This window comes from Brienomyrus brachyistius, chromosome 8 (assembly GCF_023856365.1).
Source record: "Brienomyrus brachyistius isolate T26 chromosome 8, BBRACH_0.4, whole genome shotgun sequence".
Lineage (NCBI taxonomy): Eukaryota > Metazoa > Chordata > Actinopteri > Osteoglossiformes > Mormyridae > Brienomyrus > Brienomyrus brachyistius.
Genome location: NC_064540.1, coordinates 20,856,143 through 20,875,905, shown reverse-complemented (window position 1 = coordinate 20,875,905; position 19,763 = coordinate 20,856,143). Strand labels below are relative to the sequence as shown.

Sequence of the window (19,763 nt, the reverse complement as noted above, 5' to 3'; positions counted from 1 at the left end):
TAAGAGACCTTGAAACTTACTGGATTGTTTGAAGAAATAAAGCACCACACTGACACTGATAGTCCTGCATTAATGGAAAGTTAGTTTTTCCACTTCAACAGCCTGGTGGGTGAAATAGTTGCCTTATACCCTGAAGGTCAGGGGTACAAATCCCACTGTCACTCTGTGCAAGTCCTTCCAAAGACATGCAGTTAGATCAGGGGTAGGGAACCTGATACATGGAGAGCCGTTGCGGGTTTTTGGGATGACCTCTCAGTCAGCCAATAATAAAGCAGTGATTCTCAACTCCAGTCCTTGGAATCCACTGTTATTGGCTGATTGAGAGGCCATCCCAAAAACCTGCACCCACACCGGCTCTCCATGGATCAGGTTCCCTACCCCTGAGTTAGATGATTTCTCTCCTTGAAAGTGCTCGCTGATGGGCTGACATTCTGGCCGGGGTCTTCTCCTGCCTGTCTGGGTCCTGTGCTGTCAGGGATGCACTCCAGAGTTGTGATTTCAACATTTATTCATTTTCCAAAATCAATAACTATTCAATGTTTAATTCACTGATGCAAGACCTAAATTCACCCATAATTAAGATGGCGAAACAATGTTGCAATATAAACACTGATTCAATTCTCAGAATCAAAGCAAAATTCAGCAGTGATTCAACCTTAATCCATGACATTCATTCACCCGTGAATGAATGTTGAAATACCAGTTGGGTATAGTTATGATTTTTGGCTTATAGTAGTGGGGGTGGAACTTCCAAAAACGTGGCTCCCGTAAATATGTGAAATGCTTGTATGAAGGTGTGCATATAACCTGGGAACATAATGACCATTGAGCCAGTTAAACAAGTTGGAAACTCAAAGATTTCCAAGGCAGGCAGGCATCCACGTAATAAACTACAGCTTTGAACGCCACCCCCCCCCCCAAATTTGTCTGCTTCCAACTTGGCTTGTAGCCAAGTAACTGGATTACCATGTAAAACCCCAACCCAAAATTTGCTTCCACCCACTGGCAAAATCTACCGAAGCAGACTTTGGTGATAGTTGCTGCTTTGCGATTAAAAATCTATGTGGAACAATTACAAAACATACTCCCTCGCACGTGTGAAAATTGGACTGAGAAATGACATTTCACCACTATCTGTATATCATTTTGGAAAGTTACATTGAATTTACTAGTAACTGTTAGGTTAAAACTCATATTCCTAGCATGCATCACATTGCTAAATGACCCGTACTGAGCATTCGAAACCAAGTTACTGGCACTCATGCTTAACAAAATAACTACTGCAGTGACAGACACACTGCATAATGTTTCCCTGAACACTTAAATGACTGGAGTCTATCAGTAACAACCGAACTGTAGTAGAATTGCTCATTAGGGTTGGGTGATATTAAAAAAACTACATTTTAATTATAAAATATCTAGTTAAACGATAATTTAACGTCACCCCCCCCCCCCCCCCCCAAACACACACACAACCACTGACACATGCTCAGTGAATAGTCATTTTACATCATTAATCAATGCTCTGCATTAGTTTAGACATTTATAATTTTTAAGGTCGGAACAGAACAGGCAAACGCGATGGGTCGGTGGGTGTACAAAAATACCAGACAAATCGCATATTTTTGTGGACCAGTATGAGGGATTTTATTTTCCAGTATGGGGCAGTCTGCACTCCGCATTGGACAAGCTTTTAAAAGTAATTAACTGCCCAGCCTAGTTCATCTAAAAATTGTCAATGGTTCTTTAATTTTTTTAATCCCAAATTTTGGCTTTAGCCTGGGAAGACTTAAATGAAAGAAGGGATTTGTATCTAGGCTATCAAGGCCATCAGCAGTGTCTTCATCTTGTAAGGGGACTAACAATGAAAATGTCTCGTCATGTTCGACCATCCACATAAACCCAGAAACTCAAAATCTTCACCAGGAAGTTGCATTTGAACGGCTGACGTTCTGGTGCTGACTGGCAGACTGCCTTTGGTGATGCGGCAATGTCTAACTTCCTAATTCACAAGAATGGAGAACACACTATTACTGCAATGAGGAATGCTTGTGAAAGCCGGTGCTATAATAGCCCTTCTTTTTAACTGCGTCAGAAATTTCTGTTGTCTTTTTTGTGTTGAATAAGCCTACTTTCCCGATAAAGGCAGTGATCACCATTTAGTCACTGTCTGATATCAATTGCCTTCAGAATGAATGAAATTTTGTTATTAGGGCAAGTGTCAGCACCAGTGACAAACATTCTTGCTGGGGCTGATTTACCAATAGATTTCCCTTTCTAGTCCAGTATAAGCATTCAAATGAGCAGTCAGAAAATGACAACAATTTCACAATCATAATGTAATTTCCTTAGTTGTCTGGGGGTTGGCATGGTGGTGCAGTGGTTGGCCCTGTTGCCTCACACCTCTGGGACCCGGGTTCAAGTCTCTGCCTGGATCACATGTGTGTGGAGTTTGCATGTTCTCCCCCTGACGTCGTGGGGTTTCCTCCAGGTACTCCGGTTTCCCCCCACAGTCCAAAAACATGCTGAGGCTAACTGGACTTGCTAAATTGCCCATAGGTGTGCATGTGAGAGTGAATGGTGTGTGAGTGTGCCCTGAGAAGGGCTGGCCCCCCATCCTGGGTTGTTCCCTGCCTCGTGCCTATTGCTTCCAGGATAGGCTCCAGATCCCCCGCAACCCAGTAGAATAAGCAGTTTGGAGGATGGATGGATGGATGGATAGTTGGCTGGGCGATATTTATTTTGGGCTTATCGGGTCCCAGCTCCTTAACGTGGATTTTTTCCACCATCATCCTCGCAAAAAGGTAATCCAATAACGATCTCACGGAACTTGCTGGAAGCCGCCCCTCAACTGTCGTCGTCGCCATCATCTCTCTCTGACTGACTGACCTGAGAGCGATCCAAAACTTTTCTGCAGCAGGGGCGAAATTTCCAGCACCCCAAGACCATTCAAGTCGGCGATGCTGATAGGCGAAATCTTTATTATATTCGCCTAGCAACCGTACACGATTGGCTGTTTCGCTGCACTTCTGGGGCGCTTTGATGATTATATGACTGGTGGAAATCTGTCGGTGGAAATTCACTGTAGAATGAGAGTGGAAATGTTGTTTACATAATTCAGATTGCATGTAGGCAGACACTATTAAGTAAAACTGACATTGATCAAATAAATATATATATATATATATATATATATATATTATATCCCACCCCCACATCTGGGAGGGCGGCACTCCAGCATCCCCTATGGACCAGCCTCCACTGGTCAGCACCTTTCATGGACCTCATGGAATAGTGTTTTACTGAGATTCGTTGTGCAAGTTCGGCAATTTCTTTGTGCATAATACTAGTATTGTTTTGGGTGCTACAAACATTTTAAACTTAATAGCACATGTGGTAGAGAAGCCTAGCATAGAGCCCCAAGTGATGATAATGGGCATTTTATTTGGATGTGGATTTGGCAAAACACTGCAGCTGAAAAAGAACAAGGACAGTCAATTTGTCTTTATCACAGAGGAAACATGGAGAGAAAAAAACAAGCCTTGGGTCTTCAGAAGGGCCACCACTGCAATTTAGTCTAAGAACCTGAATAACAAAACAGAATTCTGAAGCAGCTCAGCATCAGGACCACGCAAAGAATCCAGTTCCACGACTTGTACCCACCTAGTTTTGCTTACACCATCCCAACCAGTAGTATCTACAAGAGAAATACAAATATTAATTGACTGTTCCTGGAGCTACAGACCAAGGTGCTATTAGGGAAGCAATTAAGGAACCAGAAGCTGGTGGTGCAACAAGAATGACGAGTGGAAGTCGGGACCCAGAGGAACCGTCATGACTCGGACATTTATTAGCCTTGATGCCAGGGGGGGGTTCCACGAAGCAGGATAAAGGGAAAGTCTGACTTATTTCGACAAGTCTGGTTCATTTAAGTTGGAGTTACGTTCCATTAACGTGTCGTTAATGAATCCCCCGCTGAACTACCATGGTAACTTAGGCGAGTGAACAAGTTTGCCCCGGATCGGGTTAACTGTCTTGTTTATTTAAGCGTTGTCTCAAAGAACGTCCAATGTGTGGGAACAGATTCTCAGAACATCGTTCCATCGGACAAAATTCTGCACTCTCACTACTCATGTCATGTAATAAATATAATGAAGCTTATAAAAATCATGTCTCAGCATTCCAATTAATTCCAGAATAATTAAAATAAAGGCGTACACGTATTACAGAGCTCAAACATGAAATGCAATGACTGAAATTGAAAAAAAATATCATTAAAATAATATGAACAGGAAGATATTTTTATGTTTTGTTTAGTCACAGTCTACTTTGAAAGTTTATTAATAAAAAGCAAAGACAAGATACGGTTATTTGTGCAGAAAATTTCACACAGATGCATTTGAAAGAATTTTACGGAGACCAAATAATATAAAATAACATTATACAGTAAGAATGACACGTGAACTTAACCGAGAAGGTTCCCCATTGGCTATGGGGATCGAAACAGGAACTTTCGCAGTGTAAAGTGACAGCATAAACCACTGTACTACTGTGCCACTGTATTAGGCAATTGTAACATTTACATAACTTACGCATTTAGTCTGTCTGCAGTTCGTCACCAAGGCAACTCCCTGGCTGTATTTATGGCCACAGTATTGCCTTTTTAGCGATTACATTTTTGTATTTTTCATACAGCTCCATCAGCAGCGTTTTTTCCGCGGTGGGAAAAAAGAAAACATCACTCTCGTTTTAGAAATGGCGCTAGTTTGGCTTTCTTTAGCTACTTTCATGGATTACCCCCCAGATCTCTGACAGAGTCTCACCCCGGGCTGCCCACACAACATGCCAAAGCTTCTGCCCCCTGGACCCTTGAGATCAACAGTGAAAATGCTGCTGGAAACGGTGAACCGGGGGACCTGGGCCACTGGCTGGATTGATAGCTCCAGGATGAGGAGAAGCAGAAGGCTGACACGTCTGCAGAGTCCTGGAGACCCCAAACCGGAAACCTAAAGGCAGGGACGGATTACGGACGGGGCCAGCAGGGCTGCTGCCCAGGGGCCCTTGGAGTGCAGGGGGCCCGTGGGGCCCCTAGCCCAAAACAATTTGCAACGCTTACCAACAATGTATTTTCGTTTGTCTATTTTAGAGGGCCTACATTCTTTGATCCTCTGCCTACAAGGGCCCCTGACCCTATAGGGAGGGCGTTTGGCTGCCAAGGGCCCTTGAATTGTGGTGGTTGTGGTGGTGGTGCTGGTGGTGTGTGTGTGTGTGTGTGTGTGTGTGGAGGGGGGGGGGGGCCCTCGCGAACGTTTTGCCCAGGGGCCCACACAACCCATAATCCGTCCCTGCCTAAAGGGGCAAGAACACAAAACCAAACCCTCAGAGGGAAGATGCCAGCTGCACAGTTCACCATCTGTGAAATGATAACCAGCTGAGATCATGAAGGCCCAACACAGAAACTGGCCAACCAGAAGCCCAAGGACAAATGCCAGTCAAGGGCTGTGAACCCCAAGCTACCCCAACCCAACAAGCCAGTACCTGTTGGCTACAGACAGGCATGGAGAAAACAGACCTACACAGACCAGCACTGCAAAAACTTCACTGCACTGTAGTGCACCACACCAAAGCCTTGCCAAGGTTACTACTGAACCCAGTGCTCCAAGAGCGATGCCAATGACCGAGCACTGCTCACTGCATTGGTAAAACAAGGTTGGGCTCTACTACCAGCCCAGAGCAGAGCTCACTTACCTGATTAATCAGAGGCAGGTGTGACAGGAACGACTCAAGAGAACCAGGTAAATGCCTTAATTTGTTTTTTGTTTCAATGTTTCACCTGGAACAAAGGTTATTAATATTTGCGCTGAACTAAATTTCCCATAGGCAACGTCATGAAGTTAACCAACATGACACATTCATATTATCCTAACACATTCTCTGAACATTAATAATTCTAACAAGCAAGACACTTTTCATTTTCATAATAAAAAGTAGAAGAAGAGGCTTCTGAATTTTGACTGCTCATATTATTCTCACCAAATGATTTCACAAAGGCTTATTGTTCTTTCTGACTGATTGCTTTGTTGCAAAAATGTGTCAGTCATGACAAAACATACCATTTATTTTTCTTGTTAAATTCTGGAGCTTGATCATATTACTTATAAAGTTAATAAGTGTGTTACTGTCTACTCAAATGAAAATATGAACTGAATAGGATTGTCATTAAAGCAGTAACCTTGAAAATATAATATAATATTAAGTGCAATAGTAATAAACCAAACAAAGCAACTGACTCCATGCAATCATTTGTCCTGGCGTTTCTTTTGTACTGTAGATAAACTTCATAAGACGGCATGGATGGATTAAGAGCTCTTATCGTTCCAGCAGATGGTTACCACTCGGTGTCGACTATCTCTTTTGGAAGACTGCCTTTGTGGTGGCTACCTGCTCTGACATGGCACTCCCACCGTTCGCTAGAGGCCACCGGCCCCAGCTGGAGCAAATGGTAGCTTCATCTCTCCCACCAGAGTCAAGGTAAGGGTGTGTAGAGCAAATCCACTGGCATCATGCCTGATCCTGTGAGGATGTTCGACAGGCTGGCCGTCTGTCTCCTCGATTCCATCCTTGGCTGAGGCAGCCGGACAGCCCACTCTCTCCTGACAGACATTAACCTGTGAGGATCATCAGCCACAAGCTATAATTGTTCCTTCCAAACCAAAGTGCACCTACCATGTTTTTCATCTGGCACATTCCAGTCTCAGATAAAAGGGTCTTCGGAGTGTATATGCAATTCATGACTTAATGGTGTGAAGAATTCAATGAGGCCATGTACATCTGACCAGCAGCATTACATATTACAACCTCTGTGTTCATAGTGTGACCAGTTTTCTGTGTGAGGCATGAACCACAGCTTCCTCCAGCACAGACTAATTACACCAGATGACCATCAGACATCTGCTTTCAACACAGTTTCTCTAAAACATCCATTTCCTCAGGAATCTGCTGATGTCATCAATATACTCATGTGATACATGATCATTTTTCCCATCAGTAAATTAGACTAGATCCAGTAAATCTACACCTGAAGCATCAATTTGTATTCTATAGAATTTCTATAGAAGTTCAATTTTTGACATATTAAATATTTAAAAAACAGTTGTAATCAGGGGCCCCGTAAAAGAAGGGAAAGTTAGGATGCTTCCAAGGGCCCCTGAGCGACTGCTGCCCTAAACATTTAGACCATAATTCAATTGATCTGTGTCAGGGGCCCTATATAATATACTTTTATGGTTGAGGAAGGGTGTAGTGAAACCATTCATATTACTGCCAACGCTGACAGCAGTAAGTGTGAAAAGTGTGCAGGCATCAGCAGATTATCCCTTTGAAATGAAATCAAATCTGAATTGTAGTTAAAAAAAAAAAACCCTGAGACTGTTCATTTCAGTTCAGGTGTAAAAAAATGTTTTCTGAGTATGTGAACTTTTAACTGTGAGTATTTGTGATTATAAATGTTGACTGAATAGACCTACGCTTCTGTTTGTGTTCATTGTGCATTTAAGCATTAAGCAGTTGTAAAGCACATTAGCTGATTAAAGAATTGTTCCTCTTTAAATAAATTTTGCATTTAAGCATCAAGAGATTACAAAATACATTAGTTGCATGCAAGGAACATATACAGTAGATGTTTGTCCATGGAAAACCACAGATAAAACAACACTATGGGTGGCTAATTCTCTAGAATGTAGCTATAGACTTGTCATGGGTCAGTTCTGTTTAGGCTTATAAGACCTTGAGTTAGCAACAAGCCAGCACAGGCCAACATACGTTAAACGGCTTTGGGTTGGGGAACATGTTCTGACTAAGTCACATTTCAAGATGCCTCAGACTTGTGAGCACCCAGGACGTTGGTCTTATCAGACTTGCTAGCCACTATGCAAAGTCATTCACACAGAAAAATAAATAATTTATGGGCACATGCCCACGTGCAACCTTGCGCCTCAGTGCACAGCTTGACCTTCAGAATTAATCTCTACTTATCATGCTGGAGGTGCCACCAAAACAGAGCGTAGCAGGAAATGTATAAATTCTGTAGGATACATGCATCAAGTCTAATATACATAGGCCGTACACATATGCATGCAATATGCATGCAATATGCATGCAATATGCATGCAAGTGTGCAATGCAAAAAGACTCGGAGTTGGCACAGTGTTTGGGAATCTCAAAAATTTTCATAGGAGGTTTTATGTGTGTGGTATGACACACTTCTTTCCCAGTCAGAAATTTATCAGCCAGATCAAAACGCATCATCCATTCAGTTCCTGCTCCTGTCACACCTGAATACAAAGCAAACCTTTAAATCTTCAGCCTGGCTAAATGACACAGATTAAGAATACTCGGTGATTATTTTCCTGTGTTACAACTACAGCCTTTGGAATGCGATTTGGGTTTGTTTTTTTTATTTATTGTGTTATTACTAGATATTCTGCCCCTTATAGCACATGGAAATAAACCTGGAATCTCAAAAGTTGGACCTACTCTTGTCTAATCATTACAGACACAGCCAAGGTTGCTGCTGCTATATCACCTGGAATAATGTATTATGGTCTGCTGCGTCCATGTTAAACTGGGTAAACATGGATTTAATTTTTTCTAGAGGGAACTTTTGCTACAAGTACGATGTACAAGGGATTGGCAGAGAGGGTATATTTTGTGCAATAACATCAAACTGCCTTCATTGCAGTAGTTCATGAATTCAAGTGCCAAAAATGTATTTTTAACTTCTCCATAATCATCCATCCATTTTCCAAACCACTTATCCTACTGGGTCGCGGGGGGTCCGGAGCCTATCCCGGAAGCAATGGGCACGAGGCAGGGAACAACCGAGAATGGGGGGCCAGCCCATCGCAGGGCACACTCACACACCATTCACACTCACATGCACTCCTACGGGCAATTTAGCAAGTCCAATTAGACTCAGCATGTTTTTAGACTGTGGGGGGAAACCGGAGTACCCGGAGGAAACCCCACGACGACATGGGGAGAACATGCAAACTCCACACACATGTTCTCCATAATCATTTATACTCTTTTTTGCTTTAATCATTCAAGTAATGCTGAGTCTCCTCAGGACTGTGTGTTTTCACATCCCTTCCAAATCAGGGGCGTTTATAGCTATTGAAAAGATCAGGTACTAAGTCAAGTTTGCCTGGGGCTTTTCTGGAAATTCTTTTTTGAAGGAAGATTGGCATCAGGGCAAAAATTTCCAGGGCTCGGCTTAAAATAGGGCTATAGCCCCGAGTGATCAGACCTATGGACACCCATGTCCCAAACTATTACCTCCCTAACCACTTCTCCCCCTTGGCTGCAAGAAGCAGTACCGGAACACTACTGAGTAACTTCACAACCAACACTCCCTCAACAGTTCCACAGATCTATGGCCACCAGAATGTGAAGCTTGCTCTTCCTTCAGGAAAATCTTCTCAGTCTTTGAGCAGATATCGTTTGAGCAGATGTGAGGCTTGCATGTAGACGCTCGGCCATGTAAGCCCATTTCATGCAGCTCCCAGTGCGCAGTTTTTGTTCTGTGGAAACTTTGATAAATCAGCCACAGTTCAAGTCTAATTATGCCGATAACTTTACTAGGGACATTTCAAGAAAAAATTATAGCATATTGAACTGTCGAAGCAGTCTGACTGTTTCTGCCCCGCCTGGTCCCATTCAAACATCCATTGTTTAATAAACCTCCGGGGATTAGCAATAGCGAGCGGTTACCTGGGGCTCACTGCGCTCACTCCGTCATGAATGACAAGCGATCATGCTGAAGGGCCTGCCGAGGAATCATGGTCTAGTGTGTGTGTGTGTGTGTGTGTGTGCATGCGTGAGAAAACTCGCTGGTTAACATTCTAAAGCAATGCTGTAGAATTTTAAATGTGTAAAATTATTTTGTTTCCGACTAGCTCAATTTTAAACTTGCCAAATTAATTTGTTGACCAGCACAGCAGGTACGCGGCTAATCAGGAATTCTCTCGAGTCTCCCGATTACCCATTCCAATGAAACACCTGAATTAAGAGGTGTGTCCTAATACTTTCGTCTATATAGTGAATGTCTCTGCCAAGAAACTGACAGGCAATCCTTAACCTTTTGCACCTCCTACAGCTCGTTCGTTTCCTTTTATCGCCCCCTGGCGGTGAAATGAGCTTCTAACACGTATAGAGAAATGGAGAAATCCCTCCTTTTCAAAGAACTTGACTTCCATTACTGGACTGTATATCAAAAGTAATATTTAGATTTTATGACCACGTTCAATTTGACTGTACCTGCATAACATACGGCATGTTTACATAGGGTTAATTTTCTTCAAACTCAAATTTTCCTTCATATTGAACAAGTAGGTCGCTGTAAGTAGGGACGTCATACAGTTGACGTACGATGTGAGACAGTTTTAGGTTTTTGCAAATCTTATTCATCCGAACTAATTGTATCGAGGGAATGCAATTTTACTGTATAATTGCTTCGTTTAACTCAAATATTTGCAATATGTCAACAATAAGGTATTCATAACAGTTCAGAATTACATCGAAAAGCAACTAATACCCTGCACTGATCACGTTTTATATTTGTTTTTATTTATGTTCATTGTATTTTTAGTTTCAAAACTATAAATGTTATTACTTTTACCATCTTCATCTTCTTAGCTTTTACTCCTGTTTGAATTACAATTTAGTAACATTTATCCTGCAATTAGGCCTTTATCTAACACTAGGTGTGAAAGAGAAGCGGAAGGTAACTGATCATATATCAGTGGTACCGCTGGAAATGATACAGGCTGTTCTGGACGCTCCTTTCATTTCAGCCTTTTTAACAACGAGCTTTTAAGGTGTCCAGTTACTCTAATCTGACCCATTGAATTGCCAGTACTACTTTCCCTTCCACGGTAATACAAACAGCCCTTTCACCTACACCGTCCAGAACCGTCTGACATAAGTCGTTTGGAAAATATGTGTTTTGCAGTGATTTTGTGTTTCTTAAACAAGCCTGACGTTATCAGACAATGAAATAAAAATAATAATAAAATACGGACCGGGGATGCCTTATATATATGCACAGCCTGAAAGGAGGTTAAACAGTGAATACAAATAGGAATGATATCACCCGATGAAAACTGTAATATCTTATAATATCTTAAAATCGATATAAGCTACTCCACAGATGGCGATAGCGTATTAAGGTCGCAAGGTGGCAGTTTTGCGACATGAAGAAGATTATAACTCTGCTCTTCAATCTCGTTTAAGATGTACGCCAGATTTATGTCCTTTGCCCGCGTATTTATTAAAAGCGCAGACGCATCAAACGCATCTAAAAAACTTAGACAAAGCTAAATTGTTATTAAGTGTGGAAAACGCGACGCATTGAAGTTTTAATGTAAAGTTGTCAGACTTGATAATAGCAAGTTCTGGACAATTTAGAAGACAATTTAGTGACAGTCATGGACTTCACTGTTTTAAGTTCAGACGCACAATAAATACATCCAAACGTGCCAGCAAATTGCTTTAAAGAAATAACTGGTAGGGTGTATGTTTCGCTTTATTGTATATTCGTAAACCTTAATTTAATTATGTTATGGTTCTGTAATGCACGCAAAATCGCCTAATTATTTACTGACGCATTAAGTTAATGAGCAGCTTGGTAAAAAAAGCACATTGAAGAATTAGCAGTGCTCTCTCGTAGTTTGGCGTCTATGCAGAAGGCCCGCCTACACAAGCTCGGCATTGGCTGGCGCCCTTTGTTTTTAGTCGGCGTCTGGATTCCGATTCGTCATGGACCACGTCAGTCAACGGCGCCCGGTAGTCCCTCGGCGCAAATTGATATGTGTTACATTCATTTATTCATTAGTAAAAGTTGAGGGGAAATTTTGCCATTCCAGGCCGGACCAGGAATTCGACCCTTTGCGTCATGTCAGGATTGGGGACTGCAGTTGAACCGTAGATGTTGTGGGTGGGGGTGGAGTATAGTTGGTCGTGGTGGGTGGGGGAATGGGGGGTGGGGGTGGTGAGGAGGGGGGTAGAGCACCGCCGCGCTCGCACACGGACATCTGGAGAAGCCGGCGCGCATCGAGTACGCGCACTTCTCCTTTCCAAACCCGCCAGGTGTATTGATGTCTGTCTCCCCGTATCGGGACTGCCGATGCCGCGGCAGAAAGGACAGGTGCGTGGGACACAAGTTGCCGAGTGGCGGCGTTAATCGGGATGGGGGGAGACAAGGAATAATGAATATAGACGGTGTAGCGGTAAGAAATTGTATCGGAGCCGCTGCTCATACTGAAGAAGAATAATCCACCTTTTTCATGCAATGAAATGCAGAATGTGAACAGATGAACTGAATCGATTGGACTTTTTGGTCCGTCTCATGCAGATCGACGACTTTAGGTTTTTTTTTATTTTTTTATTTTTTGTACATCGCTATTTCGTTCATTATTGCTCTTCTACTTGATCGTAGCAAGTTGCAAGAGAAATAAAGATATACTAGCCAGTAGTAGTTTCGAAAGTGAAGACCGACGGAATTTAAGTTTTTACTATGTTTTTCAAAATATACTTAAAGTAAGATGCAACCACCTAGGAATAGAATTGTGTGTTAAATGTATTTACGTACCACTGACGTGTTTACGTTCCTTGTCAGTTAATATGACTTTTGCATGAAGATCTCAATCATCCAATACGTATTTATAAGGGTATTTTCAAATCATGTGCGTGAGCACAAATAGGTATACTACCTTGTCTGAGAATGAACATCAGTCGGAAAATTCAGTGTATTTTTTTGGTCTGTGGTCTTTTTAACTAAGGAGAGAAACTGCAGCCGGGATTCAATAATATTTTCAATCATCTTGGGACAAGGGATTTACCATGTCAAAAACGCTAAAGAAGAAGAAACATTGGTCGATTAAAGTGCAGGAGTGTGCCGTGTCATGGGGGAGCGGCGGCGAGTTCGGCTCCGTAGTGGAGCTGCGCGGGGGTGCCGAGCAGGGAGAGTTCCCCCACCTGGGCCAGATTAAGTCTGAGGCGCTGGTCTGTCACTTCGGGAGGATCCCCATTGCGGGAGATGTGCTGCTGGAGGTGAACTGCACCCCCGTCAGCGGGCTGACACACCGCGACACCCTGGCCGTCATCCGCCACTTTCGGCAGCCGGTTCGGCTGAAGACCGTCAAGCCAGGTGCGTCCGTCGCCGATTGCACTCCGTGACGCATTCGAATGTGCTTTCTGGTGGTCTCCTGGTTGATCTGCTTCCCTTGGGGCCAGGAGCCCCCAGGGGAGGGCTAGCTCTCCCAAGCACTCCGTTAAGCTGGTGTCTATTGATCATACTGACTCTCTAGAGCGCGAACATAACTGTTTAGGGCTTTGACTGACATTAGAAATTGGCCATGGACCTTGGTTGTTACCCCAATTTTGCCCAGTAATCATTGTGATAAATTTTGCCAGCCAACACCGGCCGACCATGAAAATGCCCCGCATGCCAGATAGCCAGTTTAGCCCTGCACCTGGTTAAAAAGCTATCTTAGGGAAGTATCGGGAATCAAACCCTTTGGTTAACAGTGTATATCTCACTTTGGCACATTCAGTGGCCTGTGTCATGTAGTTTTTGAATGCCTAGGTGAGCTGTACTTATAGTTTATTTTCTCCAGATGCCTATATGTCCACCAGAGGTGTCCTTAGGAGCCTCCAGCAAGCGTTAGTGTTAGTTTTACTCCTGAGTCAGTTTGTGTTACTCTTCTCCTTCTCCAATATTGAAACGGTATTGAGAGTACAGTCGTACGTCAGCCAATGGTCTGCTTGCTTTTGCTCTTTCTGTAATATCCCTTGGGTCGTTGGTAAGTGGAAATGCAAGAGTGTTTGTGTTGGGTCGGGTTGCCGGCAGGTCATCTTTATAGTGAGAAGAGTCTAGAACGGTTGGTGAGAGAACTGACATGTACCTAGTGGGGACCAATGGACACTGGCATGGCCCAGAACACGTCTGTCCATCTCCTGAATCCTTAACACTGCAGTTTGTGGGGGGACTTTGGGGGGGGGAAAGGGGAGATGCATCGTCTCTCACTTTTTTGTATCTTAATCTTCTACTCGTAGTCATACAGGTACTTGTACAGTACTGTCACATTCTAAAATATTTATGAAATACTGGCACCCATGCTGAGAAATAATAGTCTTCTGAGTGTCTTGAAAACAGAGCTTAGCCTTAGAGATTCAGATGATCCAGAGCCAAACTGGCTGAAGTCATTGATCTGTAGGCAAGCTTCTAGTTGGCTGGAGTCGGGGGTGGGGGTATTATGGCTTTTGAGATGTAGACCATGTAGGTCACAGGGGCTCAGAAACAAGAAAGATGTATTTGACTGAATGGATGTTAGCTAGAGTGATGGATGCCCATACAGAACAAACAGCCTGGCACATGATTGCCCCGTAAAATTCGACTGCAACTGGCCTGGGGGCAATCAGCATGCTCAGTTGTTGGTTTGCTTTTTCTTTTCTACAGGTCCCTGTGTCCCAATCCTTCCCCCCAGCATTTTCTGTGACAAAGCCCTCGTTCGGAAAAAAGAAAAGGATGTTTGGTGGCTAAATTTAGCCCAGGTTATCCAGCAGGTCTCTGCATTTTTTAGAGGCCATGTTTAATTTAGGCAACACCATTATCTACCATACCCGAGTGTGCTGCACACCTGAAGAATCTGCTGCAGTCAGTACGTTGGGTAGGTAGGGTGATGGTGGTGGGCATGTGACCGGGGCAGGAACAGAAAGGAACGTTGGGTAGGTAGGGTGATTGTGGGGGCATGTGACTGTGGCAGGAACAGAAAGGAAAAGTTGGGTAGGTAGGGTGATGGTGGTGGGCATGGGACCAGGGCAGGAACAGAAAGGAACGTTGGGTAGGTAGGGTGATGTTGGCAGGCATGTGACTGTGGCAGGAACAGAAAGGAACGTTGGGTAGGTAGGGTGATGGTGGTGGGCATGTGACCAGGGCAGGAACAGAAAGGAACGTTGGGTAGGTAGGGTGATGGTGGCGGGCATGTGACCAGGGCAGGAACAGAAAGGAACGTTGGGTAGGTAGGGTGATGGTGGCGGGCATGTGACCAGGGCAGGAACAGAAAGGAACGTTGGGTAGGTAGGGTGATGGTGGCGGGCATGTGACCAGGGCAGGAGCAGAAAGGAACATTGGGTAAGTAGGGTGATGGTGGTGGGCATGTGACCAGGGCAGGAACAGAAAGGAACATTGGGTAGATAGGGTGATGGTGGTGGGCATGTGACCAGGGCAGGAACAGAAAGGAACATTGGGTAGGTAGGGTGATGGTGGTGGGCATGTGACCAGGGCAGGAACAGAAAGGAACATTGGGTAGGTAGGGTGATGGTGGTGGGCATGTAACCGTGGTAGGAGCAGAAAGGAACATTGGGTAGGTAGGGTGATGGTGGTGGGCACGTGACCGGGGCAGGAGCAGAAAGGAACTGGTAGAAGTTTACTTACTGTATAGTGGACTGCTTATCCTTGGATACAGGTGAAAGATACATACATACCTGGGTAAGAATATTCTGAAAAGGCTGTAATCTCCAGGTCCACTCACTTGACAGATGGGGGGAAATGAGGCGGAAATGTATGAACAGTTTGGATATTCTTCCTATTGTGAATGTTGAAGACCCGTAGATGGCCACAGAACTTGTTTTTTTTTTGCTTTTTATCGATTTATTTGCTGTGTAAACATCCTTATCTAAAAGTCGCAACACTTGAGCTGTGCACAGTGACTGTTTCATGAAGAATGTTTGCCAAGCTGGCACACAGAAACTTCAGCACTGGATTTTCTGGTCCAGCTACATATTTGGACCCGTTGAATGTCATTTCAGAAACATTTTCTGAATGTTTGTTTTTAAGCGGTTTTGGAGTGTAAATATTATGTGTTTTACGGTTGAAGAATTATTGGCAGTGGACTTCATCTGATGTTTAATTGTTGAGTAAGCTGGTCCTCCAGACTTCTGTAGGTATTGTTAACTACAAGACTTCAGTCAGTTAGACCCTAGAGCAGCTGAACCCCAATTAGCTACTGACACCTGAAAACCAGGTGAGGTCACATTCCAAAAATTCTTGATTTTCTTTGCTAAAATGAAGCACACATCCTGAGCTTCTGAAGGACTGGATTTGCACAATCCTTAGCAATAAGCGAAATACCTTTAGTTACTATGTGCATGGCAGTTACGTTTTTTCCAGAACAGGCAGAACTTTCCAGAAAACTGATCCTTTCAAAAATTCCATTAATGTAATTTTCTTAAAATAACTGTTTTTATTTTACTATAAAAAAAACCCATAATCAGCACAAAAAAAGCACACAAATATTTATTGCTGCCAGTCCGTTGCCCTTGGATGTGCACAGATAATCACTGCGATTTTCAGTTGCATTTTACTGCCCCTCCACCCACTCCGATCGAGCAGTGCACTGCCATTACTCTTCAGGAAATTATGTGTGAGTCTAAGTCCATGGCGATGGCACGTAAGGGAGATGGAACAGCGGCCCGCCGTAATTGTCACTGTGTCGTAGGCCTTCCTCTCAAGGGGCCGATATCCTTTGTTATGAGGGAGATAAAGTAAGAGAACCTCAGAGAGAACACTCTCTCTTCTAATAGACATATGGCCAGGCTTTGCTGCTAGAGCATCTCACAGACTGCCGGTGTCTACGGCGAAAGATTTATGACATCCTTGGCTCGACGTCTGACGCGGGGATAGATCTCCTCTGTGTGCTGATTAATAAGGAGGTCCTGTCCGCATCCAGCGCGGAAAGCACACAGGCACGATCGGCATGAAGGGAGATGAATGGGATGCCTCTGCGAGGATGGAACGTGTTTTGAAATTGAAAGCCCCCTCCCCTGAGAGAATGTGATTGGTTTATACCTCTGCTTGTCATCCTGGGTATGATGCTTTGGGCTAAGCACGGGAGGTAGAGATAACTGGGTAGAGAGGGAATGATAGTCCTTTTATACAGTGTTTCCCACGGTCCTCAGGAACCCCTGTCCATGTTTAAATGACTGGCTGGCAGGGAGCTCGGCGGGAGCAAAAAGGTGGACCGGCCATGGGTCCCCGAGGACCGGATTGGGAAATGCTGCTTCTAAAGAATTCAGCAGATAATTAGACCGGGGTTTCTCTGTCCTGGTGGGGGGGGGGGTGGCTTTCCGTGAGGCAGGGTTTCTTGTTTAGCCAGATAACTTGTCAGATTTAAGGTAGTCTTGGCTAAACTGACTTTTATCGTTACTCACAACTTCACTTATTGTTCACTTACATTTAGCCCAGATTACCTTAAAGTTATCTTTCCACATGAAGGAACCCAAGGTACTGCTACAGGCTAGCACATGAAACCCTCTAAGCATGTAGATGCTGTTTATAACAACCAGGATATGGTGACAAATGAACAACCTGTCCTCTTGTGCCACCTCTCAAAAGCCACCTCTCATTTGAGGTGTCCAGTCTGCTTTCCATCTCCTGGCTTCTGGAAGCATGACCGACACCTGAAACTGATTTTCTGGAAAGGATGCTGTTTCCTTGTCAACAAGTGCGGAGGGATCGATCGGGGGGGGGGGGGGGGGGGAGGGTGCAAGCAGTATGGCGATGGCGATCTCCTTTTTAGCTGCCAAGCCCTTTCCAAGCTGATGCAGAAATCGCATCAAACAGCACCTCACAAACAGTGTCTACTTCCACTATGTTAAGGGCCGTGTGTAATTAGTGTAATTAGTCTCATGGGCAATTTGCTGGACGATTCATGGACAATATAGGGTAGCATATTAAGGTGCCATGTGTAGTATTTTGTTTTAGTGCATTTGATTTGTTAATAGGATGATCGTGAGATGTCCCTTTAACCAGAATGGCCGGGTGTGAGTACAACAGACAGACGTAACAGGTATTTTACAAGGAAAAGACCTGATAGGCTGTTTAATAGACAATGGTGTTGTACAATCAATTTTGGGGGGGGGGTCCCAAAGTTAGGTGTTGTTCTGGGTCTGCCGTGCCCCTTCCCCCCCAATCAGTGACAGCCTCATTGATAGAGGAGAAGAGAAGTTAGGTTCTTTTATATATCTGCCCACCCATAACCCTTGGTGCTGAATCCTGAGAGGTGGCTGCTGTCCTTGGTACTGCAGCTTATACAGGTCCACCAGTCTGGCACCAGATGGCGAGGGGCTGCAGAGGTGCCATTGTGACACTAGGTTTCACTATATGTTGACCACGCCCCTTACAAGTCAGAGATAACACACGGCACGCTTGGAACAAATGATTCTGATCAGCTACAGGAGACTCTACACTGTCTCAACACTACCTATGATGGCAATGGTGACATGCATGTCTGCACCCTGTCACTTGGTGGCCTTATGCTGGCACTTGTGGCAGAAGACAAAAAGCAACTAGAAGGCCGGGGTTGAGAGAAAAGTTTGAAGAGTGGGAAGATGGGAGAAGGGATTATGCAGAGAAGCAGGATGTGGGGCGGAGGGAAGACAGGTGGGAGTAGCTGGCTGATGGTCTTCGTAGTCCTTTGAGAGCTTTGGTGCTGGTGACTCCAGAGCTTCTCACAGCTGATCAAAGACCAGTGGGGAAGGCTGGCAGCTGGAGCACCTGGCAGGAAACTCTTTTTTTTGCCCACGGTTGGTTTCTCTTTTTTGTATAGTTTATTTGCATATATGTAAGTGTTTTTCCAAAGACTAAAAGCAGATTAGAAATGCAAATGAGATGGAAGGAGGCAAACGGCTGATGTTCTCTTAAGGTTTTGTTCCCCCTCTAGGTATCCAGGCCTTGATTTCTACGTACATGTAGAAGCTCATAGCCGGGCATAGTGTGGCCAGGGGTGGTGTACTGTCGTGGGTATTGCTCTTCCTGTGATGTCCCTCTAGGTGTCCACTGTAGTTCAGACCATGCTAATAATCCTTGCTGTCGATGGAACATTTTTGCTGTTGTTTCAAAGTTTTTGTTAATGTTGAATAGAACTTCTTCAAAGCTCTTGTGGAGTCCCGCCATTATTATTTTTCGTTCTCTGCAATTGGCAAGCGCTGTCTCGCCAAGTCTGAACATGCTTCATCAAGTATTGTGGTCCAGAGTGCTGGAGAAGTCACGTCCTCAGGAAGCATTTCACACTTCTCTGAGGGGCTGTGACGAATGACCCCACTATCGCCCAGCAAAGCGGAGGAGATACATCTTCATGAAGCTTCACCAAGCTGCCCTGTACCTTCTCTTATGCAAAACACATATTCCCTCACATGCAAGACTACAAACATCTACCGACACACATGCGATCTGACACATGCATTACATACATAGACATTAACCTTCATTTAAACACAAATGCCCACTTTCTTACATACATACCTTAAACGCACACTGTTCTGCCTAAAAACCACAACTCTTGGTACCTGGATTCTGTATAATCGATTGTAATCCCAGGATTTTAATCCACAGCATTGTCCCCTCCCTCAAGATGCACTCTATTGATGAGGGCTCTCATGCCTGGGCTACCTGCCCAGAGGGCTTTCAGAAACCCTGACAGGCTTCAAACACTGCTCATTCTGAGCCTTTTTTTATATTTATTAATTTATTTCTACTTGGGTCAGCCCACGTGCCCATTATGGAGAGGCACAACAAGTAGAGGCGATCCAAGCCCGTGATTGGCCAGACTCCTCATCCGGTGCATGCAATTAGCCACGCCTCCTGGGCTCGCTCTATTAGCCACGCCTCCTGGGCTCGCTCTATTAGCCACGCCTCCTGGGCT

The 19,763-nt window shown here is 44.2% G+C and overlaps 1 protein-coding gene and 1 long non-coding RNA gene across 6 annotated transcripts in view; both read left to right on the top strand.

Moving 5' to 3' along the window:
• Positions 1-19,763, top strand: part of LOC125747881 (membrane-associated guanylate kinase, WW and PDZ domain-containing protein 3-like) — a 107,242-nt gene that overhangs the window by 3,145 nt on the left and 84,334 nt on the right. For 3 of the 5 annotated variants that reach the window (XM_049023448.1, XM_049023451.1, XM_049023450.1), the window contains exon 1: positions 12,079-13,207. The exons of 1 other annotated variant lie outside the window; for it this stretch is intronic. In XM_049023448.1, the coding sequence (XP_048879405.1) occupies positions 12,901-13,207 (307 nt within the window). In that variant the 5' untranslated portion in view covers positions 12,079-12,900. Of the gene's footprint in view, positions 1-12,078; positions 13,208-19,763 lie in introns of those variants that run through there. One more of the 5 variants, XM_049023447.1, reaches the window with a different exon arrangement.
• LOC125747895 (uncharacterized) lies at positions 370-7,521 on the top strand. Its single transcript, XR_007399389.1, has 2 exons — positions 370-5,795; positions 6,332-7,521. It is a non-coding gene; the product is annotated as an uncharacterized LOC125747895 (long non-coding RNA).